Source organism: Pristiophorus japonicus, chromosome 5, assembly GCF_044704955.1.
Source record: "Pristiophorus japonicus isolate sPriJap1 chromosome 5, sPriJap1.hap1, whole genome shotgun sequence".
Taxonomy (NCBI): domain Eukaryota; kingdom Metazoa; phylum Chordata; class Chondrichthyes; family Pristiophoridae; genus Pristiophorus; species Pristiophorus japonicus.
Window position 1 is genome coordinate 236,039,505 of NC_091981.1, and position 25,893 is coordinate 236,065,397.

At 47.2% G+C, this 25,893-nt stretch overlaps 1 protein-coding gene across 6 annotated transcripts in view; it reads left to right on the forward strand.

Moving 5' to 3' along the window:
• Positions 1-25,893, forward strand: part of armc3 (armadillo repeat containing 3) — a 350,931-nt gene that overhangs the window by 120,391 nt on the left and 204,647 nt on the right. For all 6 annotated transcript variants that reach the window (XM_070881406.1, XM_070881407.1, XM_070881408.1 and 3 more), the window contains exons 7-8: positions 8,826-9,020; positions 22,842-23,028. In XM_070881406.1, coding sequence (XP_070737507.1) covers positions 8,826-9,020; positions 22,842-23,028 — 382 coding nt within the window. The remainder of the gene's footprint in view (positions 1-8,825; positions 9,021-22,841; positions 23,029-25,893) is intronic.

Here is a 25,893-nt window from a genome sequence, read left to right on the forward strand (position 1 = left end):
CCGCCGCTAGCAGGCGGCCCGTCGACCGCACGAGGTACGGCAAACGGCCCGGCCGCTCCATCTGGCCCTGGCTCCGCCCCAATCCCACCCCCAGGATCGTCGGCAGAGGAGTCCCCACTGGGCTCTTTTAAAATTGATGCTGGGTCGGGAAGCGACAGCGGAAGGGGTTCCTCCTCCGCCCCAGGAACCGGGGAACACGGAGAGACCTGGTCAAAGTAATGTTCCAGGTCCACCAAGTACACCAGCTCCAAAGTAGGGTGCGAGGGTTGTTATTCTTCCCCCTCCCCGCCGCCACCCCCCGGCCCAGCGTGTACAGACTCGTTAAAATCATTCATTGCCGTTTCTTCCGGGCCGAGCGACACCCGGGGGAAGTTGGATAATAGCTGGGCGGTCTCAGGTACGGCCTTTTCGGCCCCGCCCGCCTCAGTCCCCGGGATGCTCGACCCGGCGGCAACGCATTCCTCCGCTGGCCCCACGCCCCCCACGACAGGCAGATCTTTCACGCCATCCCCGGGAGGCAGCGGCTGGACAGCCTCGACTGCCTCACCCTCCCCGGGGACAGATTCCTCGCGCCTATGGCGCGGTTTGGGGGCGCCGGTGGGGGACGCGGGACACGCGGCGGGCACCGACTCCTCCGTGTGTTCCCCCTCCGCCTCATTGGAGTGGCGCCTCCTTTTATTCCTGGGGGTGCGCGGGGGCAGGGAGACCTCCATGTCTGCCGAGGCCTCCTGCTCCACCCCCCCCTTTTTCTTATCTTGCCCGCGCCCGAGCCCCTCTGCGGTATTGGTCAAGGGCACGGGCTCAGGGCACCCCGCGCTCGCCGGTGACGGGGTTGGGCCGAGCGCGGTAAACAGCTTGTCTGGCGCACCGAGGGGACCCGCCTCTAGATGTTTCGTCTTCTTCCGCGCCTTCTTTCCGGCTGGACGCCCCCCCTCCCCCCCGCCGGAGGCCGTGAAAATAAAGGCCCCCGACGATGCCCGCGCACCCACAGCTCCCGGCACGCGGACGCTACTAGGGGGAGGGGTGGCGGCGGCGCCAGCCTTGGCCGCCCTCGGTGGTTTGGCAGCTTTGGAGGCGGGGCACTTCTTGCGAACGTGCCCCACCTCCCTGCAGGCATGGCACCGCACGCCGTCCGACGTCCAAAAGACGCGGTAGGCAGTCCCCTCGTGCACCACACTAAAATTTCCCTCCGTCGTCTCCTCCCGCGCCAGCCGGACAAAGAGCTGGCGGCGGAAGGAGAACACATGGCGCAGGCTGTTCTCCCTGAGGCCAAGTGGTATGGGGTTGATCCCCGACCTTACCTCCCCCAGTTGGTGTAGGTGAGGGAGGAGGAGCTCAGCGGGAACAAAGGGCGGGACGTTTGAAATGATGACCCTCTGCGCGGTGGCCTCGAGAGGGTCCACCGGCAGGAACGCCCCTCCCACCATGAGCCCCTTTTCAATGGCCAGGGACACCGCCCGCTCCGACCCCAGGAAGAACACGGCCTTCCCAGACATCTTGGAGGCTGCAACAATGGCCGAGGGGCCGACTACCCCAGCCATCGCCCGCACGCACTCCTCAATGCTCATTGTGGGGTGAGTGTAGCTCTTGGCCCCGTGTTTTTTCGTGATCAGTCTGAAAGGTGGCAGGGCAGCAGGTGGCGCAGGAGGTGCCGTGGATGTGGACGCCGCCTGCGCATATGTCCTTGCTGGCCCTGCCACCGGCGTGGATGGGGTCGCCATCACGGGGTCCCTTTAAGGGCTACACCCACCTCAAAGTCACAGGCCTTAATGGTCTTAAGTGGCATCGTTTAATATTTGAACAGAGGGAGCTCTGAAAGAGGCTCACCTCTCCCCTAGTTGGAAATTGGGGAGGGGCCTTGCTCCCTCTGCTCAGTTGTCTTAATTGTTTTTTAAAAAATTAGGAGGAAAGGGCTCTAAGAGAGAGAGGGGAGAGATAGAGAGAGAGATAGAGTGAGGGGGTGTGGGAAAGAGGGAGGCTGCGAGGGCAGGTCTCCCCTCACAGCAATGGGTGGGTGCTTCTTGGGGTGCATTCCCCAGATGGCAAAAAAAACAGTCTTTTAAGAATGGTCTTCGGGTGGGGGGAGAAGATGTCTTCACCTGGGGTAGCTGGAGCCACCCAGGCACACACTCCCAACGATCTTTAATAGGGTGATTAATAGTTTTCAGCCAGGTAGCTCCAGCTATCCCAGGCTAGGCAATGGGGGAGGGGTGCTTCAGTGGTGTGTGGGGCCTAGTTGTAAGCAAGACCCCCACACACACTTCCACACACACACACCCCCCGCGATGTTCCGGCCCTCGAAAGGTCTTCTTTCCTCCCCCCACCGATACAACAATGTCTTTCGGGGAATGCACCAACACCCACCTGTAGAATGTTGCCGAATCTCCCTCCTTCCACACAGGTTGTTGCTGTTTTCCCCCTCCAACTCTCTGTAGTAGTAATAAATGTTAAATTTTTCAGCTCTCCTCCTCTCCCTCCGGATGTTGAGTTGTAGTAAGCCAGCCCTTTCCTCCTCTTCCTGGGCTGGTCTCAGGGCTCTCAAGGCCTTCCAAACAGGAGCAAAAGCAGGTAGCTCCTTCCCTCACTGCCCCAGGCTCCAACTGTTTAGGCCACGCCTCCAAAGCGCTACCATTGGCCCTTGTGCATGAAACTCTTTTTGGGAGTAAACAAAAAACATTAAACCGTGCCCCCCCCGATCTGGGGAAACACCAAACATTTACAGGCCCTTTTATTTTTTTGTGGTATTTTTGGGGGGGTTTTTTTGGGCACAAAAAACATATTTTTTCTCCAAGTGCCCCCTATAAAAGGGGAGCCCTTGTGCATGAATCCCAAAAAGTTAGTTTCCAGGTGCAGCAAGTAATCAGGAAGGCGAATGGAATGTTGGCCTTCATTGCGAGAGGGATGGAGTACAAAAGCAGGGAGGTCCTGCTGCAACTGTACAGGGTATTGGTGATGCCGCACCTGGAGTACTGCGTGCAGTTTTGGTCACCTTACTTAAGGAAGGATATACTAGCTTTGGAGGGGGTACAGAGACGATTCACTAGGCTGATTCCGGAGATGAGGGGGTTACCTTATGATGATAGATTGAGTAGACTGGGTCTTTACTCGTTGGAGTTCAGAAGGATGAGGGGTGATCTTATCGATACATTTAAAATAATGAAAGGGATAGACAAGATAGAGGCAGAGAGGTTGTTTCCACTGGTCGGGGAGACTAGAACTCGGGGGCACAGCCTCAAAATACGGGGGAGCCAATTTAAAACAGAGTTGAGAAGGAATTTCTTCTCCCAGAGGGTTGTGAATCTGTGGAATTCTCTGCCCAAGGAAGCAGTTGAGGCTAGCTCATTGAATATATTCAAATCACAGATAGATTTTTAACCAATAAGGGAATTAAGGGTTATGGGGAGCGGGTGGGTAAGTGGAGCTGAGTCCACGGCCAGATCAGCCATGATCTTGTTGAATGGCGGAGCAGGCTCGAGGGGCTAGATGGCCCACTCCTGTTCCTAATTCTTATGTTCTTATGAGATTGAAGTCAATGATCCTGTATTTGTATTAAATTATGGAAAAGGTCCCAAGTAGCTTCACGGCACATTCGTGGCCAAAAAGGGGAGCAGGGTGTTTCGGGTCAAACTTTCAAATGGACTTATTCACTGGAAACATTTGGACCAAATCAAACTCAGATTCACGGACTACCCTGAGCAACCCACCTTGTACCCTACCTTTTTTGATCCCGCTACACACACACCAGTGGCAACCGACACCACGGTTGACCATGAAGCAGAACCCATCATCCACAGTAGCCCTGCAGGGCCCAACACACCAGGCAGCCCAGCAAGGCCAGCTGACTGCAGCCCAGCAAAGGACCAACAAATGATTCAACAACACCAGCTTTCACACCGAGACGATCAACCAGGGCAAGAAGGGCCCCAGATCGACTCACATTGTAAATAGTTACACTATTGACTTTGTAGGGGTGTGTTGTTATATATGTAAACTTGTATTTACTCTGTACAGCCACCAGAGGGCTCATTCCCCTGGAGTCCCAAGGGATCCCATAATCCCTTGGGAGCACAGGTATTTAAGAAGGCTTCACAGGTTGGAGAGGCACTCTAGTACCTGCAATAAAAGACTATGGTCACACTTTACTTTGAGTTCACAGTGTTCAGTCTGATTCTTTCTCCATACACACTAGGTATACAGCAAAAACATACGACTGTGATAAGTAGCGAGCACCGACCCGGATCGGACAGTCAGCTGGTGCGCGCAAACAGCTCTCCTTCTTATCTCACCTCTCTCACTCTCTCTCTCTCTCTCTCTCTCTCTCTCTCTTCTTGAGCAACCCAAGAGTGCTAGACCAGAGTCTGAATGGATCCACCCACCATCTGCTCTAGGAACTTTTCAGCTGTTTCTTTTATACTCTTCTTAAGGGTGGACCATGGGATAGAATATGGACAAGACCATTTAACTTCTAAGGGTGCCCCTTAAAACAAGGTGCCCAACGGTATGTCGAGTTCTTTGATTAAGCCATGTAAAAAGGCCAACCCTCATGTTATCTCCCACCTATGAGAGGTCTGCACAACCATTAACCATGCTTTCTGTAATTGACCAATCATGCTCTTACAGCATATTGAGGATTGTCTTCCCTTAAAAGAGTCTCTTATCTCATACTCATTTTCCAGGTAAACAAAACTTAAGCAGTTCCAGTAAAACATAACATATATTAACCCCTTACTTGTCTCGAGCTCTAATACATTTATTTAAACACGGTATTATTCGCTTCACAGTTTCATTCACATAACCATATACATTTCAGGTACCCCTAATTTATAACAATGGAGCAGAGCCAGCAAATAAGACAAGTTGCGGGCAGAGGAAGGGGAGAAGGACTCCCAGCAGGAGGCTTTCCCTGCCTAGTGTCTTAAGGGAGCACTTCTACCTGCCCCCAAGCCACAGCAAGGTGTTCGGTGGCACTGCTTCACCAAGGTGGTGGTCACAGAACACTGTCACCTTTTGGAATCAGACCTGCAACCTCGAGGGCAATGACGTCTCTGTCAGTGGCCCTCAAGGTGACTGTTGCCCTGAATTTTTTCACCAGTGGATTCTTCTATGCTGGAACAGGTGACATAGCAAACATCTCGCCGTCCATCACTGCATCCAGGAGGTCACAGAGGCTCTGTACTCCAGCAGAAGGGACTTCATTGTCTTCTCTCTAAACAGAGAGAAGCAGGAGGAGCGTGAACATGGTTTTGCCAGGATATCAAGCTTCGCCATGGTGCAGGACGCTATCAACTGCACACAAGTGGCATTGCACGTGTCGTATTTCAATGGTGAGGTGTTCTGTAACCGCAAAAAGTACCATTCACTTAACGGGCAGTTGAAGTGTGACTCCGCCCAGCACACCATGATAGTGAATTTCAAGTATCTTGGCAGCAGTCATGATCCTTTCACCCTGTGCCCTTTCAGACACCACATCAAACCTGAGGATACAGGCTAGGCAACAAAGGCTATCTTCTCTACACTTGGCTGATAATTCCTCTCTGCAACCCCACCACTCATGGCCAGCAATCATATAATGGAACATAATCGTGCAGACCAACGGGGTGCTCAAGCAATGGTTCCACTGCCTTGATCGCCCAGGAGGAGGACTCCAGCACTGGTGGTCTGCTATATCCTCCACAACTTGTTCTTCATGAGGGCGCAGCCCTTGTCACCACAGGTTCTGCAACTATCTCGGGAGGAGGAAGGAAAGAAGGAGGAGGAATAATGGAGGAAGCAGCCTGCAAATCCCTGTTCCAGACGGGTTGTTCGTGAGCGCATCATCAGACTCCGGTTCCCCTGAACGAAACTCCAGATCCCCGTTGCTCAACACTTCCCCACCTTACCATTCCTGTGTCACGGAACATCACAGCGTCCTTGGCCACAATGCTGAAATGAAAGCCACCACAAAACAAACATAATTTATAAATGATTAATTCCAAATCTACATAACAAAGTCACCCTTGTGCATTCCCTTAGTGCCTGACTTTCATGTGCCTTTGCCTATCCTAGTGCTCCTACAAAATGCTACCCCCGTGTCTGCAACATGACTGGTGGAAGACTACTAACATTCAATAGGCGAGACTGCAGTTGGCCTTGCAAGATGACCTTGAGCAGCTCTGGGCCAGGAAGACCCGGCTGTAGACTGCACCATCTCTTCATGGGCGGCAGCAGTCTGGTCTGGCTGACTGACGGGCAACAGCAAGGGCACTGGCGGAGTGGCAGCGGTGGAAGTACAACTGCTGTCATTATGAGAGAGGGAGCAGGTTCCTGATTCACGAAGCCACTGGCACAACCCTCAAGATGGTGCCTCAGCAATCCTCGTAACCTGTCAGAGGACACATTGCTGAACTGCTGTGAAACCCTGCAAGCCCCTTTCCACACTGGTAAATGCAGCCACAATGGCAGCAGTCTGAGCTTGCGTGGCAGCAAGCTGAGCCTGCATGATAGTAGTCTGAGCTTCTACTACAGCACTCAGATGTTGCGTCATTTCCACTTGTGCTGCAATGGAAGCTGAGCTATCGTCTATCAGATCCTGCATCATGGTTGGGTCCATATGTATTCTAATAAAGTTTCCCATCACTTCCGTCTGGAAATCATGGGCTCCAAGCTCTGCGCAAAGCCCTGTGCAAGGTTGGAGCCGGGCTCCTCCATGCTCCTTGACAGTGACAACAGGCTCTCTGGCTGGCCTGTCAATGCACTGCATTTCTATGTGCATGCATATCACCCTCCTTCTGAAGGATGCTACATCGAAATCCTCATCTGAGTCCTCTGCAGCAGAGGTCATGTGTGACCTCGCCCTCCGGGGAGCTGGCACCTACGCTAACCTTTCCTCCTGCCCTGGTTGTAGGCCACTCATGCCTGGTGACTCTACACATTCAGATCCCGCCTCTATACTACCTTCTAAAGTACACGCAGTGCCATTTTTTGAGATGGTGGCTGTGGGTGTCAGATCGAGTGATGGTGTCTCTTCTCCATCACTCTCTTATTCTTCCTGCACTGGCTTGGAGTTGGCGTTCTTGGGTACCTGAAAGGAGAAAGGCGCAAGGGTAGGTTTGTGGTGAGGGGGAAATGGGGGTGGGAAGCATGATGTGCATGCTTGCACCATCAGTAGTTTGTAAGTGAGAAGCGATTGTGGGATGAAGAGCTGGTGGGATATGAGGAGGATTAGGTATGCGCATACCGTCATAATCAGTGCTTTAAGCCTCGGCATTTGCCACAGCCTCAGTGAAGGCCCCTCCAATGATTTCTAGCACTGTCTCCTCCAGCTGGGTCAGGCTCTGCAGTCATGTCTGCCCCCTGCCTAGTGTGTGATCTCGCCCTCCAGTGAGCTGGCACTAGCGCTGTCCTTTTCCCCCCTACCCTGGCTCCTGCGCATTTGTGCCCGGTATCTCACCACATGCAGATCTCCCCTCTATTCTCTATTGTAGCCATTAAAATTTTTGCAGTGTCAATCTCTGAGCTGGTGACTGTGAGTGTACGATCGAGTAACGGTGTCTCTTCATCTTCCTCCTCTGGCTGAGAAGGTTCCACTTCTTGGGTATTTGAAATGGAAAAGGGACAATGGTTGGTTTGTGGTGAGGGGAGTGGAGAAAAAAAAGAAGTGTGTAGTTACACCATCTGAATCTTGTGAGTCAGAAGAGATTGTGGGATGAGGGAGGAGTGGGATGAGAGAAGTTGGATTAGGTATGCAGATACGATGCCCTTCGCATGATGGCCAGCAGTTTCTGCTCCATGCTGATTAAAACATTCAGGCATGCTTGTTCTCCTCCAATTCTTTCGTGCTGCCTCCTGTTATACGCCACTTTCTCCTGCAAAAAAAAGGAGAGTTTGTCAGGGAGTGTCCTGCAATATGTTTGGGTGATGTGACTGTCATGGTTGAATAGCTTCCTGTGTTTGTGGGATGTGTTTTGTGGGTGCAAGGCTTGCAACAGTGCTAAGTGTATGAGGGTGAGGTAAAGAATATGAATTGAAGGGTTGAGTACTGATTGATAGAGATTGTTGCTAGATGGGTGATGGGGGTGTAGTGAACTGAGCAGCGGATAAGGCTAGTTGTGCAGTTGGTAGGATATGCCATTTGAAGATGAACTCACTCACCTTGACGACATTCACCTTCTTGGAGCAACACTACTGGCATTGACCTCCGCCAATATTTCTTCCCACTGTCTCCTGAGCATATGTCTGGAAAGCCACCTGTTCCCTCCCCCACCCCCCCCATCGAATATAGGATGTTGTTCGTTCTCGTCACACTTTACACTAAGACCTCCAATGCATTGTCTGAAAACCCACCACTCCTTGAGCCACAATGCACCTCACCTTTAAAAGGTGCAGGCTGCCTTTAAGTAGCACCAGCCACTCGTGTTATCGGGCTCCCTGCTGATGCGTGTAGCCAATGAACAAAGCAAGTAGCACTGGCTGCACGCAGCTATCCTTTAAAACAGTAGTCAGCACTAATTTTAACATTCTGCCTGCAACGCAATGAACAGGCACGGACGGGTTAGTCGGGTACCGCGATCCCCACACCAATTTTTGAGGGTGAGCCAATTTGACCCCCATATACCTTACTGTTATTGATGGCCATGAAATTGAACTAAAAATAACAATAATGTATGACTTTTAATAATTGAGAGTTACAAGTGAGCAACTTTAAATTCAAACATACAGTAAGTACAGTTACAAAATATAGGTGTAATTTGGTTTCAAGATAAAATTTTATTTGTAATTTTTAAACTTTTGTTCAACAAGGAATTAAAATCATGGAGATTATTTTACTCATGACTGCTTTTTCCTAGGACGCTGTGAGTCGAACTTCATTTACTGAAATGAGTGGAATTTTTCCTCTGCTGAGATTATTGATCTCTGAATATCCTATCATCCAGCACTTGGCACTGCAAACCCTTATTACCATCTCCAGTGATGCAGAGAACAGAATGACACTGTGTCTGCATGAAGCCCATGAAAGCCTTCTGCAGGTTCTTGAGACACCGGTAATAAAATTTGTGCAATATATTATTGTAAATTGTGTATTGGATAAATGTGCTCAGTGTTTGATCCAACTGTTAACAGTGTGATGCAGTTGTGAAAGTAGTCTCAGTTTTTTTCTTGATAAACTGCGATATCATATGGTAGTCATTACCATTATGACCAACATGCTATAATAAATATAAATGGAAATTCGTACCCTCTATCATGTGGCAACATCAAAAAATTAATTATTGATTCCATATGTCCTATATAAACAACTACTGTTGGCTCAAAATTCTTTTCCAAAGTATTTTCTGTTCTCTTGCCCCCACTCAGATGGAACATATGATAATTTTGAGTCACTTGCCATTGTGGAAAATAGTAGTGCAGTGAGACACCACATTGGCAATGCCATATTCACTTGAAATGAGAACATAAGAACATAAGAAATAGGAACAGGAGTAGGCCATACGGCCCCTCGAGCCTGCTCTGCCATTCAATATGATGGCTGATCTGATCATGGACTCAGCTCCACTTCCCTGCCCGTTCCCCATAACTCCTTATCCTGTATAAGACTGTCTATTTCTGTCTTAAATTTATTCAATGTCCCAGCTTCCACAGCTCTCTGAGGCAACGAATTCCACAGATTTACAACCCTCTGAGAGAAGAAATTTCTCCTCATCTCAGTTTTAAATGGGCGGCCACTTATTTTAAGATCATGTCCTCTAGTTCTAGTCTCCCCCATCAATGGAAACATCCTCTCTGCATCCACCTTGTCCAGCCCCCTCATAACCTTGTACCTTGCGATAAGGTCACCTCTCTTCTTCTGAATTCCAATGAGTAGAGGCCCAACCTACTCAACCTTTCCTCACAAGTCAACCCCCTCATCCCCGGAATCAACCTAGTGAACCTTCTCTGAACTGCCTCCAAAGCAAGTATCTCCTTTCGTAAATATGGAAACCAAAACTGCACGCAGTATTCCAGGTGTGGCCTCACCAATACCTTATGTAGCTGAGATGGCGCATCAGCTTAACTTCCCCTTTTCTGAATAGAATGTGAGCAAATCTTAAAGCTTCATTGTATGTTTATAAATTGTACAGTCTATAGAATAGAAAGAAAAGAAGTGAAAGACTATTTTAGAATTCATTTATATTTGTACCTGGAGTAACTACTGCAGCCCAATTTGACCACACATCAGTCAGAATTTTAATCTGGAGGCAGGTCGGGAGCATCGTTCCTGTTTGGGTATGCGGCCGTGCAGTGAACTGCAGGCCCTGTGCAGCCGGCTACATGGAGTTCTAATTTCAAAAACCGCGTACACGTGGTAATTTGAATGGTCTGTGCAGCCCCTTATAGGGGCCATGCACTGAAAAAATAAATTACGGGGAATATTGGTTGGGAGTGGGGGAGTCGAGAAAGTGCTCGGGAAACTAGGGAGAATGGGTTTCCTGCAGACGCTGCTAAATTTAATGGCAGGACCTGATTAGCATTTGAAAGCTCTTGTTTCCCGCTCACAGCTAGCCAGATGGAGAGGCTGGCTGGATGCGGGCAGGTTGGCCTACTGCACTAGGGCGCAGGGAGGAGGCGGGGAGGGATTCGGATTGCGGGAGCAACGGGGGGTGTGGTGTAGTCGGGGGCTGGAGGAGTAATGGGGGGGTACAATGGTTGGGAGCCGGAGGAGCATCGGAGCTGGAGGGAGAGGCCGGGAAGGCTATTGGGGCTGAAGCGGGGATTGGAAGCCTCGGTGGGGGCGGGCCTCCCTCCACCTAGGACAGGGTTGGCTGCCCGCAGTCGTCCCCCCCCCACCTTGTTAAAACTGGAAATGGTGTGTTGGGGTCGGTATTCAGTTTTTAAAAACTCTTTAACCTTACACCTGACCTCAACCCAGCCATTTTTAGGGTTAAAATTCCCTTCATCAAGTCACCACAATGTCATCTCTTGTTACTGAGAAAAATGTCGAGCAGATCAAAGGGTCCCTGTCGTGAGCCATCTACATATTTCTACTGCATCAATACTGATGTGAAGTCTAAACCTATGACTTTGCTTGTGACTTCATACCAGTAAAGGGGATAACAAAAAATATGAAGCACAAGAAAGCATGAATCGAGCCATCAACCCCATTTCCTCTAAAAGCAGTACAGATTGCTCTATTGTGGACATTTACCCAATCCATTTAATCTGTTGAAGAAATGTTCTTTAAAGTTTCTTTCAACAGATAAATTGAGCAAACCTCCAAAATATTTGTTCTAATTGCCACAGATCATGCTGTCTTTTATTAATTATTTTAGTTTTAACCAGTTCAGGTTGAGTGGGCCAACCCAATCCCAAAAATGTTAATGTTGTCACCTCTTTAACGGAAACCACTTAATTGTGTCCTTGTAGGCGTGGGCTTGTTTGCCTGTATATTTTTGGCAGGCTTGTCTCAAAATATAAAATAAATAAAAAACCAAACTAAATCAAAAAGGTACGATTGGAGAAATACAGAACAAAAATTGTGTGCGCTTACCAGCCATGCAAGCTATCCAGCAAACCAGTAAACACCACAACAGACTATTTAACGATCTTATTTTAGAAACATAGACATAGAAACATAGAAAATAGGTGCAGGAGTAGGCAATTCGGCCCTTCGAGCCTGCACCGCCATTCAATGAGATGATCATTCACCTCAGCAGGAAAGGGGTACTGAGGTGAATGATCAGCCATTATCTTATTGAATGGCGGTGCAAGCTCGAAGGGCTGAATGGCCTACTCCTGCACCTATTTTCTATGTTTCTCTGTCTATGTTTCTAAAATAAGATCGTTAAATAGTCTGTTATGGTGTCTACTGGTTTGCTGGATAGCTTGCATGGCTGGTAAGTACACACACAATTTTGGTTCTGTATTTCTCCAATCGTATCTTTTTGATTTAGTTTGGTATTTTATTTATTTTTATGAGATATCAGTTTGGGAGGTTTAAAAAAATAAAAACACCACAGGAAAAGTGGTCCAACTGTGGCTGACAAGAGAAGTTAAAAGTAGTAATAGATTAAAGGAAGAGGTTCATAATGTTGCCAAAAAGAGTAGTAATCCTGAGGATTGGGAGGATGTTAGAATTCAGCAAAGGATGACCAAGATATTGATAAAGTGGGAGAAAATAGAATATGAGAGTAAATTAGTAAGCAACATAACAAATTGTAAAAGCTTCTATAGGTATGCAAAGATTAGTAAAATAAAATGTAGGTCATTTACAGTTAGAGACATTATAATAGGGAATAAGGAAATGGCAGACACATTAAATGAATACTTTGTATCTGTCTTCACGGTAGAAGACGCATAAAACATTTCGGAAATAGTGGGGAACCAAGGGTCTCGTGAGAATGAGGAACTTAAAGAAATTAGTATTAGTAGAGAAATTAATGGGACTAAAAGCCGACAAATCCCCTGGATCTGATGACCTTCATCCAAGGGTTTTAAAAGAATTGGCTATAGAGATAGTGGATGTATTAGTTTTGTTCTTCCAGAATTCCCTAGATTTTTGAATGGTCCCCGCTGATTGGAAGGTAGCAAACGTCAAGAAAGGAGGGAGAGAGAAAACAAGGAACTATAGGCCAGTTAGCCTGACATCAGTAGGAGAGATAATGGGCCCAAATTGCCCCATGAGTTGCACCGTTTTTTTTGTTGTAACTTGATTTTTCTGGTGTATCTTTTTAGTTGCAAATATGGCCATTTAATTTGCGTCAGTGTAAGTGAGTTAGTTTTAGGTTTTTTGTTAGGTCAGTTTTTTTTTCCAAAAGTGGGCGTTCCCAGCCATTTACACCATTTATGCCAATTTGGCCAGAAAAAAGTTGTACTAAACTAACTTAGGGCAGCGTATATGTCCACTTTTGTCCGCACAGAAAGACCTTACTTACAGTTAAGGAATCGGTGTAAGTAACTACATTTAAAGCACCACCAAGCACCAAACAAAGCACAAAAACTAATAAGCAATTAATTAACAAATAAAATAGAAGGAACCCTGCACCTAAAGCACCAAGACTGTCATGTATGTAACCTCAATGTAACACTATATTACTATATACACTCAACCTAGATGCACACCTTGACCACAAGGGGTGAACTTGTGGGAGACACTCCTTACCTGATCACACAGGTATAAAAAGGGAGGTCCCACGCAGGGTCATTGTCTTTGGAGTCCTGTGAATAAAGAGTTATGCTCACAGAGTGACCTTGTTCCCAGAATGTGCCTCGTTGGTGTAGAGTAAGGACTTTACATTGGCGACGAGAAACGGGAATTCACGACCCACGAGAATGGCCACCAGTAGCACAGAGGAACGGTACTGTGTTGGGGAAGACTGGGACGATTTTGTCCAGAGGCTTCAGCAAAGCTTCGTTACGAAAGAATGGCTGGGGGATGCAGTGGCCGACAAGCGAAGGACTCATCTTTTGACCAGCTGCGGACCAAAGACTTACACGCTCATGAAGGACATACTAGCACCCGAAAAGCCGGCGGATAAAACCTTTGAAGAACTTAGCAAACTGATCGGGGAGCACCTCAAACTGGCGAGTAGCATACATATGGCCCAACGCAGATTCTACACCCACCGACGTCAGGAAGGACAGAGCATACCTTCATAGCGGACCTCCGGCGTTTGGCCAGCCTCTGTAAGTTCACAGACGCCTGCAGGGGGGAGATGCTAAGGGACTTCTTTATCGAGGGCATTGGTCATGTGGGGATTTTCCACAAATTAATTGAGACCAAGGATTTGACCTTGGAAGCGGCGGCTTTGCTAGCTCAAACTTTCATGGCGGGGGAGGAAGAGACGAAAATAATATACGCGTGCAATTCTGCCCCAAACGCAGCGAGGAATCAGGGAGTCAACATCATCAATGCGGCTCAGAGCCCTGCAGGCAGGCAGGGGCAGTTCGACACCCCGCAGGCAGCAATAGACCCCAGAGTAGGACTTCAACAGAGACAGTGGCAGGCTGAATAGACATTCACGCCATCACAGCGGACAATGCGGCCCGGGATGGGGCCATTGACACCCACTAATAGGGTAGTTAAGAGCAGTCCAAGGGACGATCAGCGTGGAATGCCTGGCCATAGTCCCTTTGTTCCCAACAATGGAAACTTTAAATCATGCTGGAGGTGTGGGGGAAAACACCCAGTCAGATCTTGCAGATTTCAACAGTTTGTCTGCAGGAACTGAAATCTCAGTGGCCATTTAGCTTGAATGTGCAGGAAGCCTGCAACCAGACTAATATATGAGGCGGATGGACCAGAAGAGGGTCCTCTGAGGCAGGATGACTTTTAGGGCGAATCGATGGACGCTGAAGTTCAGCGGGTCCATGTGGTGAATATTCACAGTTCGTGATGATGAAGGTTTTGTTAAATGGCATCCCTGTACGCATGGAGCTGGACCCTGGGGCCAGCCAGTCACTCATGGGTGTTCAGCAATTTGAGAAGTTATGGCCGTTCAAAGCCAGCAGACCAAAATTAGCACGTGTTGAGATACTATTTCAGACTTACACTAAAGAAATCATTCTGGTGCTAGGCAGTGCAATGTTGGCTGTCACACACAACGGGTTAGTGAATCGGCTGCCGCTCTGGATTGTCCCGGGCAATGGTCCCGCACTGTTGGGGAGGAGCTGGTTATCCGAGATGAACTGGAAACGGGGGGATGTTCATGCAATGTCATCTGTGGAGCGAAGTTCGTGCTCACAAGTTCTGCAACAATTCGACTCACTATTCCAACCTGGCGTCGGGACTTTCAAAGGCACTAAAGTAGTGATGCACATCACCCCGGACGCCAGGCCAGTGCACCATAAAGCCAGAGCAGTGCCGTATGTAATGCGGGAAAAGATCGTGAGCGAATTGGACCAGCTGTTGAGAGAGGGCATCATCTCGCCTGTTGAATTCAGCGACTGGGCGAGCCCCATCGTTCAAATCCTAAAAGCGGATGGCTCTGTCAGGATCTGTGGCGACTACAAGGGCACCATCAATCGGGTGTCCCTACAAGAGCAATACCCACTCCCGAGAGCGGAGGACCTTTTCGCCACACTGGCAGGTGGCAAGCTGTTCACCAAGTTGGACCTCACTTCAGCCTATATGACCCAGGAACTGGCCGACGATTCCAAACTACTGACCACCGTTACCATGCACAAGGGACTGTTCGTTTATAACAGGTGCCTGTTTGACATTCGATCAGCGGCTGCGATTTTTCAATGAATCATGAAACGCCTGCTTAAATCCATTCCTGGAACGATCGTATTCCAGGACGACATCCTCATCATGGGTCGAGACACTGAGGAACACCTCCACAACCTGGAGGAGGTGCTACGCCGACTGGACCGGGTAGGCCTGTGACTCAAGAAGTCTAAATGTGTGTTTTTAGCCCCTGAGGTTGAGTTTCTGGGCAGGAGGGTTGCTGCAGATGGGATTCGGCCCACCAAATCCAAAACAGAGGCGATTCAATGAGCACCCAGGCCCTGCAACACATCGGAGTTGCGTTCATTCCTGGGACTGCTGAACTATTTCGGGAACTTTCTGCCGAACTTGAGCACGTTGTTGGAGCCACTACACGTACTCCTGCGTAAGGGTTGCGATTGGTTTTGGGGGGACTGTCAGGAACGGGCTTTCGATCGGGCGCGAAACCTACTTTGTTCAAACAAGTTGTTGACCCTGTACGACCCTTGTTAAAAATTGGTTCTTGCATCGTCCTATGGGGTTGGGTGCGTGTTGCAGCAGGGCAATGCTGAGGGTCAACTACAACCTGTGGCTTATGCCTCCAGGTTGTGCTCTCAAGCAGAACGGGGATATGGCATGGTCGAGAAGGAAGCGCTTGCATGTGTCTATGGTGTGAAAAAAATGCAACAGTACCTCTTTGGTAGGAAGTTTGAGTTGGAGACGGACCACAAGCCATTAACATCCCTGTTATCTGACAGCAAGGCTATCAATGCCAACGCATCAACTCGCATACAGCGATGGGCCCTCACGCTGGCTGCTTATAACTACTCCATCCGGCACCGGTCCGGCACTGAGAATTGCGCTGACGCGCTCAGCAGGCTTCCACTGGCCACCACTGAGGTGGCAGCAGAGCAAAGCACCAAGATGGTCATGGTTGTCGATGCCTTTGACGGCGCAGTCTCCCCCATCATACCCCGCCAGATCAAAATCTGGACAAACAGAGATCCCCTCCTATCCCTGATTAAGAAATGAGTCCTGACTGCGGATTGGGCGCTCGCACACGGAGCATGCCCTGAGGAGGTCAGACCGTTCCACAGACGGATGGATGAGCTCTCCATCCAAGCCGACTGCCTACTATGGGGCAGCCGGGTAGTTATGCCTCAGAAGGGCAGGGAGGCATTCATCCGGCAACTCCACAGCGAGCACCCAGGCGTTGTGCTGATGAAGGCCATTGCCCGGTCACACGTTTGGTGGCCGGGAATTGATTCAGATCTGGAACACTGTGTTCGCAGGTGCACGACGTGTGCCCAGCTGAGTAATGCCCCCAGGGAGGCCCCGCTCAGCCCGTGGCCCTGGCTCATCAGGCCATGGTCACGCATTCATGTTGACTACACGGGCCCGTTCATGGGTAAGATGTTCCTTATTGTGGTAGATTCGTACTCGAAATGGATCGAGTGCATCATTCTTGAATTCATGCACGTGATCCATCACCGTGGAAAGCCTCCATGCGATCTTTGCAATCCATGGCTTGCCGGACATCCTGGTTAGTGATAACAGCCCATGTTTCACAAGCTACAAATTCCGAGAGTTTATGTCAGGCAATGGCATCAACCACGTCAGGACTATGCAGTTGAAGCCGGCCTCCAACGGCTAGGCGGAACGTGCAGTCCAAATCATTAAGCAAGGTATGCTCAAGATTCAAGGACCCTCCCTATAATGCCGCCTATCGCGCCTCCTGCTGGCCTATAGATTCCGACAGCACTCGCTCAAGGGGGTCCCGCCCGCAGAGCTACTAATGAAATGGACACTCAAAACTCGGTTTTCCTTCATTCACCCAGTTCTGACCGACATAGTTGAGGGCAAGCGCAAGTCACAAAACGAGTACCATGATCGTAATGCGAGGGGGAGATGTATAGAAATAAATGATCCTGTATTCGTCCTCAATCACGCCATGGGGCCCAAATGGCTCGAGGGTACTGTAATTGGCAAAGAGGGAAATAGGGTCATCGTGGTAAAACTCAACAATGGTCAGATATGCCGTAAGCATCTGGACCAAGTAAAAAAAAAAGGTTCAGCATCGACACGGAGGAACCTGAAGAAGACCATGAGATGGAGCTCACAACACTGCCAGTGAACGACCAACAAGAGCATTCAGAAGAATGCACAGTCCCTGCGATCAGCTTGGACAGGCTGGAATTACCACAGGTGACAGACACTCACGTCAGTGTCCAACAACCAGAGCCCCAACTGCGGCGCTCCACGAGGGAGCGTAGACCACCTGAAAGACTAAACCTATGATCCCCATAAGACTTTGAGGGGGAAGGTGATGTCATGTATGTAAGCTCAATGTAACACCACTGTATTACTGTATACACTCAACCTAGATGCACACCTTGACCACAAGGGGTGAACTTGTGGGAGACACTCCTTACCTGATCACACAGGTATAAAAAGGGACGTCCCACGCAGGGTCATCACTTGGAGTCCTGTGAATAAAGAGTTAAGGTCACAGAGTGACCTTGTTCCCAGAATGTGCCTCGTGTGGTTTCATTGCTGTAGAGTAAGGACTTTACAAAGACCAAAATAATAAGCAATCAATAAATAACAAATAAAAAAATAGAAGGAACCCTGCACCTAAACACCAAGACCAAAGTATTAAGCAATCAATAAATAACAAATAAAAAAATAGAAGGAACCTTGCACCTAAAGCACCAAAATCAATCAGTAAATAACAAATAAATAATAGAACTCCTTCCTTAGGGTCGCAGCGGGCTGCCGATGAGGGAGCCCATTTGGCCAGGGCTAGGGACGGCGTGCTTCGGCCCATCCCACACAGCTTGCAGCACGCATTTGCCGAAACCGCCTGCCAGGAGCTACTGCATATGCGCGCAGACTCTAGTGCGCATGTGCAGACAGTGCCGGGACCTAGCTCCACCTCCCTATCTTTGCACCATGTGAGCTCCACAGTTGGCCGAAGAAGCGGCCATGATCGGACGGATTTTTTTTGCCGCTGCTTGTGAGGTAAAATGTCGGCGGGGGGCTCAGGGGTGCACCGATAAAACCGGAGGGCTTATTTGGGCCCAATGGTAGTATCTATTATTAGGGCACTTAAAAAAATTATAATATGATTCGGCAGTGTCATTATGGATTTATGAAAGGGAAATCGTGTTTGACAAATCTATTAAAAGTTTTTTGAGGTAACTAGCAGAATAGGTAAAGGGGAATCAGTGCATATGGTGTATTTGGATTTTCAGAAGGCATTCGATAAGGTGCCACACAAGAGGTTATCAAACAAAATTGGGTCTCATGGGATTGGGGGTAATATACTGGCATGGATTGAAGATTGGTTAATGGACAGAAAACAGAGAGCAGGAATAAATGGGTCATTTTCAGGTTGGCAGACTGAAACTAGTGGGGAACCGCAAGGATCAGTGCTTGGACCCCAGCTATTCACAATCTATGGTGCTCAATTTTCCCCGGTGATATTTGCAGCGTTTCTTTTGGCGCACGCTGCTCTTTTTGGCCTAAATTTAAAAATCCACGTTTCCCCCATTTTTGTATGCCAGCGTAACTCAGTTAGTTACGATTTTTTTAGGTTAGTTTTTTTTTTGCATAACCTGATGTCTGCGCAATTTTTTCATAATTATGCAAGTTTGGCCAATTTAAATTTCTCCCAAGACTGCGTATGTGACCACTCCCGATAAACCTTCTGGGCACTTAAGGAAAACCAGCGCACATTAAAAAATCGGCACAGAAAGACGCCATTGTTTTTATGCAATGTTTTGGAGGAAGTCAAGAGCACATAAATATGCATAATCAAGCTTAAATTTTTAAAATTTAAAACTCAGGAACTGGAAGTTTAATAGAATTCTTTAAGTTTTGATTTTTTTAAAATTTACACACCACTGCTGAACGTCTCCAAAACGGGCTCGAGGGTTGGAGCGTCGGCCGGCAGAATCTGTCCCTCGCCCGGTCAGAGGGGCTCGGGGCTCGGCTTGAAAAGAAGCCCGGGGGGAGTGGAGGACTGTGGAAGGTGAATGGAAGGCATGAGAAGCCTTACACTATGCATCAAATGAAGCCTGGCTGGGTGGGGTTGGGGGTGGGGGGGCGGCGGGGTTGTGGAAGGTGAACGGAAAGCATTTCACTTTGCATCAAATGAAGCCTGGCTGGGTGGGGGTGGGGGGGGGGGCGGGGTTGTGGAAGGTGAATGGAAAGCATTACACTTTGCATCAAATGAAGCCCGGTGGGGGGGCGGTTTCCAGAGCATTGCGCCTGCTCAGACCTGGGTGTGGTCCATACTAGGGCGTCGACCTTGGGGAGAGAGAGAACAAAAAACCTTGTCCTGCCTGCCGTTTTGAGCTTCTTGCAAAGGTACAATTTAATCATGCTGGCAATACTGACAATGCCATACCTTGTTCAAGCCTTCTGCATGATGGTGCTGCGAAGGAGACAATTGATTCAACGTCATCGCATGAGAAACCTCAGAGCATGTAGGGTGATGGGCAGGAGGCCTTACCCACGTCGGATATATCGATGCAGGCATTCGTTCGTACCTGCACCTGAATGATGCAGACTGTATCAGAAGGCTGCGTTTCCGCAAATACGTTGTAACTGAAATCTGTGAGTTAGTAAAAGCAGACCTGCAACCTAGATGCATCAGAAGGGCTGCTTTATCAGTTAAAGTGAAGGTTACAGTTGCACTTTCATTCTATGCATGTGGATCGTTCCAGGCCATAACTGGGGATGTGTGTGCCATTTCTCAACATGCAACACATATCTGCATTGGCAGGTGACTGCTGCACTGTATGCCCGGAGGAATGACTACATAAAGTTCCCCATGACTGCCCAGAGAATGTGTGAAAGGGCTGTGGGCTTCTCCAGGATTGCTGGCTTCCCAAAGGTACAGGGCTACATTGATTGTACCCACATCGCCCTGCGAGCACCTTTGGAGGATTCCGAGATATACAGCACTAGAAAAGGCTTCCACTCCATTAATGTGCAGGTCGTGTGTGACGACATGCATAGCATCATGTCAGTTGATGCAAGATACCCTGGGAGCACCCATGATGCGTTCATCCTACGCGAGAGCGTTATATCTGCCATGTTTCAGCAGCAGCCAGAAGGGCAAAGCTGGCCACTGGGAGACAAAGGATACAGCCTCGCCACCTGGCTCATGACGCCCCTACGCTTAACCCGGACGGAAGTTGACCGGGAATACAACACGTTGCACATTGCAACGCGCAGCATAATAGATAGGACCATTGGCATCTTGAAGCAGCGTTTCCGATGCCTGGACGATTCCGGAGGCTACTTGCAATACTCCCCTGAGATTGTTGGTCAGTTCACTGTTGTATGCTGCATGCTGCATAACTTAGCCACCATGAGGCAGCAGCAGCTGGTAGTAGAAGACTCACCTGAGGTGAGAGTGGCTCATAGCAATCACGTCAAAAACGTCCTTTTTTTTAGCACATGTGCAGAAGGGGGGACATAATTTTTTCTGCGCAGACATTAGGCTCTACCTCCCGAAACTAAAGGACAGGCTGCGCGGCGCCAATTTCAAAAAATAGAATGGGAAAAGTTGCTACTTTTTTGGGGGGAAAAACGACATTGAGGAAAATTGAGCCCATGACTATGATTTGGATGAGTGGACCAAATGTAATATATCCAAGTTTGCTGATGATACAAAGCTAGGCGGAAATGTAAGTTGTAAGGAGGATGCAAAGAGGCTAAGTGAGTGTGCAAGAACATGGCATACAGTTAACATACAGGTACAGCAAGCAATTAAGAAAGCAAATGGTATGTTGGCCTTTATTACAAAAGGATTTAGGTATAAGAGTAAGGACATCTTACTGCAATTATATAGGGCCCTGGTGAGACCACACCTTGAGTATTGTGTACAGTTTTGGTCTCCTTACTGTAATGTGTGCATCTGTGAGTGGCTTAGCCAGTCACATGATGTTCACAGGACTCCAATAAACCCCAGCCAGTTGGGTTTAAGGGATCTGCGATGAGGCATGTGGTTGTGAACCTGGTGGATGAATTGATAATCTGTAGTGTGATTGTTAAACCTTTGCTAATAAACCAACTAGTTCTTAATAGCAATGTGTTGCTATGATTTCTTAAGCAAAGAACCCATGAAACAAATACATTGCACTTACATAAGGAAAGATATACTTGCCATAGAAGGAGTGCAACGAAGGTTCACCAGACTGATTCCTGAAATGGGGGGATTGTCCTATGAGGAGAGATTGAGTAGACTAGGCCCATATTCTCCAGAGTTTAACATTGAAACATAGAAAATCCTTATAGGGCTTGACAGGGTAGATTCAGGGAGGATGTTTCCCCTGGCTGGGAAGTCTAGAACCAGGGGTCACAGTCTCAGAATAAGGGGTCGGCCATTTAGGACTGAGATAAGAAATATCTTCACTCAGTGGATGGTGAATCTTCGGAATTCTCTACCCCAGAGGGCTGTGGATGCTCAGCCGTTGAGTATATTCAAGACAGAGACCGATAGATTTTTGGATATTAAGGGAATCAAGGAATATGGAGATTGTGCAGGAAAGTGGAGTTGAGGTGGAAGCTCAGCCATGATACTATTGAATGGCGGAGCAGGCTCAAGGGGTCGAATGGCCTACTCCTGCTCCTATTTCTTATGTTCTTATGTTCTATTTCTTATGTTCTTAACACCTCCCTTGAAATTTTAGTAATGTTACCTCTGTAAAGGGAAGTACTTGATTATGTGCCTGTGTGATAGGTTTCCTGGCCCTGTATTTCAGTCAATCCATTTCATTACCAGTAATTATCATGTGAAGTATTTGTTTTTCTTTCCCCTGATGTGATGATTTAATTCTGTTACTTTAGTTAGATTTTGCATTAAAAATCAGCTTGGGAGGGACAACCCCTTCCTGGAAATTGTACTGGTATTGCCTTCTTAACAGGAGGTATTTGCTTGTGTCCATGTACAGCACTAGTTGCCCGGCCATGCATTTAAACTAACCTATCACAAACTAGGATCTTTATATAATCTACTGTGGTATCAACTGGCTCTCTGAACACCTTCTGTGACTGGTCAGCAAAATATAACATTTTTGTTTTGATTTCCTTTTTACCATTTTGCTTTAATTTTGTTACATTTTCTTGGAAAATCAGTTGGGGTGGGCCAACCCAATAAAAACTCACTGAAACTTTAAGTAGTGTTGCCCTTTTAAGAGAGGCACTTGATTTTGGACACTTTGGGCTGCGTATACTTGGCTCTGTAATTAAATCGATCTATCTAAACTATGATCTTTTGATCATATGGTGGGGTGTACAAATCAGGTGAGGCATATGATTATAGTTCATTGGTCTATTTAAGCTAGGATTCTTATGCAATTTACTATGGTATATACCAGCTCATTGGCCACTTTCCATGACTAGTGGGCACATATGGAATTATGTCATGGAATTACAATTCACTTCTAGTTACAGGTGATCATTGTTTCTGCTAGAGTTTACTTTGTCTGATTCAGTGGAATTTAATGTTTCTGTTATACAGACACTTAAAAACAATTTTACAAAGTAAAACAGACAGTCATTTTTTGCAATTTATGTTTCACAATTTAACCATTTTTGCACAACATTGCCAATATTCTTAGTACAATATTTTAAGTGTATATGATTGCGTAATTTTTTTTCTCCCCAGGAATTTAGTGATCTTCATGCAGATGCATTGCTTGTACTGGCAAACTGTCTGGAAGAAGAAGACAATGTGATGCTTATCCGTGAATCAGGAGCCCTGGAAAAGTTTTTGTCATTTGTAGCTACTACATCCACTTTATCACAGGCACAGAAGCACGCAACTAAAGCAATAACAAGATCAGCTCGTAACAGTATGTCAGAACTTAATTTTGCAAGATACATTTAAGTTGCATTATTAGCTAAATTGAAGCAATTGTAAGTTTCTATCGGTTATTATTTAGTGGTAAGACTTAAAGATCAAAAATATTTTTTCGAACAGTAGGGTGGGATGAGGCCACAGAGGGATTTGAAAACAAGGATGAGAATTTTGAAATCGAGGTGTTGCTTAAAATGTAGGTCAGCGAGCACAGGGGTGATGGGTGAATGGGACTTGGTGCGAGTTAGGACACATGCTGCTGAGTTTTGGAGCACCTCAAGTTTACGTAGAGTAGAATGTCGGAGGCCAGCCAGGAGTGCATTTGAGTGGACTTCGGAACATTAGGAACAGGAGTAGGCATAAGAGCATAATCATAAGAAATAGGAGGAGGAGTAGGTCATTTGGCCCCTCAAGCCTGCTCTGCCATTCAATAAGATCATGGCTGATCTGATCTTGGCTTCAACAACACTTTCCTGCTCGCTCCCCATAACCCTTGACTCTCCTATAGTTCAAAAATCTGTCTATCTCCACCTTAAATATATTCAATGACTAAGCCTCCACAGCTCACAGGGTAGAGAATTCCAAAGATTTACGACCCTCCGTTTTAAATGTGCGACCCCTTAGTCTGAAACGATGACCCCTAGTTCTAGATTCCCCCATGAGGGGAAACATCCTTTCTGCATCTACCTTGTCAAGCCCCTTAAGAATCTTATATGTTTCAATAAGATTACCTCTCATTCTTCTAAACTCCAATGAGTATAGGTCCAACCTGCTCAATCTTTCTTCATAAAACAACCCCTTCATCTCGGGAATCAACTTAGTGAATTTTCTCTAAACTGTTTCCAAAGCAAGTATATCCCTCCTTAAATAAAGAGACCAAAACTGTACTCAGTACTCCAGGTGTGGTCTCACCAACGCCCTGTACAGTTATATCAAGACTTCCCTACTTTTATACTCCATCCTCCTTGCAATAAAGGCCAACATTCCATTTGCCTTACTAATTACTTGCTGAACCGCATGCTAACTTTTTGCGTTTCATGTACGAGGACCCCCAGTTCCCTCTGTACTGTAGCATTTTACAGTCTTTCTTCATTTAAATAATAATTTGCTGTTTTATTCTTCCTACCAAAGTGGATAACCTCACATTTTCCCACATTATACTCCATCTGCCAAATTTCTGCCCGCTCACTTATCCCTTTGCAGATTCTATGTCCTCCTCACAATTTGCTTTTGCCACCAATTTTTGTATCAACAGCAAATTTGGTTACGTACACTCGGCCCCTTCATCCAAGTCATTAATATAGATTGTAAATAGTTGAGGCCCCAGCACTGATCCCTGTGGCACCCCACTAGTTAGAGTTTGCCAACCAGAAAATGACCCATTCATCTCAACTCTCTGTTTTCTGTTAGTCAATCATCTATCCATGCTAATATAGTACCCCCAACCCCGTGCAGCCCCTCGAGCCGGCATCGCTACTCAATTTGACCATGGCTGATATGCACCTCAACTCCATTTACCATCCTCAGCTCTATATCCCTTAATACCCGTACCTCACAAAAATCTAATTATCTCAGTCTTGAAAACTCCAACTATCCCAGTATCCACAGCCTTTTGGGAGAGAGATTTCCAGATTTCAAAATCTTTTGTATAAAAAAGTGTATCCTCATTTCGATTCTGAATGACCTAGTTCTAATTTTAAGATTATGTCCCCTTGTTCTTGATTCCTCCATCAGAGGAAATAGTTCTTCCGTAACTACCCTATCAAATCAGTTTAACATTTTAAACACCTTGATCAGCTCACACCTGATTCTTCTATACTCAGAGAAATACAAGCGAAGTTTATGCAACTTGTCCTCATAATTTAACCCTCTAAGCCCTGCTATGATTGTGAATTACCTGCCTCTTCCTCTGTAGTAATGTTATATAGAAATCCTATGTTACAACGAACAGGAAACTAATAATAAGCTGCTGTTACTGGCATCTGCATAATTAAAGGAAAATAGTACGGCAGAGGAAAACACTTTCAAAGCTAAGTAATTAGTCCTATTAATTTAAAATTGTATATAAACAATTTTTAAAAAGTCTTCTACAGTTGTCTCCGAACCTGGACACTGGTTCGTCGATCCTCCACGCTGACTCCACTCTCTGTCAGCTTCATTCCATCACGGGATCGCAGACTTTAACTATGACTTTCTCATATCGTCTCCTCCATATCTCCTGTTTACAACCAGGACACTTCTCTCCTAATCTTTGCCATGATGGTGTTACCTGAATTCCCTCTGTGACCATTCGCATGTACATTTTGGCTGAACCTATTTCTTCTGTCTCCCTTCTTTTTCTCTTGGGTTCTTATCTCTTGCCTCTTTCCCTTCCTGTTATTCACTCATGCCACCTTTCATTTCTCCTGTCTCAGATACTTTGCCTGCCACTCCTCCCCCCCTCCCCCCCTCCCCCCCCCCCCATTTCAATTCTTGCCCCAGTATGCTCTCTTGAGCTACAAGGGCATTAGCTTTTTAAGGGGAAGGTGTCCTTATCAGCAATTTCTGATCTTGCCAACTTCATTCCCGTACCGTTTACCCCACCTTGTCCCGCAAGCTTGGACTCTGCAGTGGATCAACAATCACTATCCCTCTTTGCATTCACTGTTGAATAAGGTCTTTGCTATTCATGATCTTATTGCAAATGTCACCCCATTATTTAAGAAGGGAGGGATGAGAAACCAGGTAACCACAGACCTGTCAGTTTAACATCAATTGTGGGGAAATTACTGGAATCTATCATCTGGACAGAGTGACTGAGCACTTGGACAAGTATGAGCTGATTAAAGAGAGTAAGCATGGATCTGCGTAGGGAAGATCA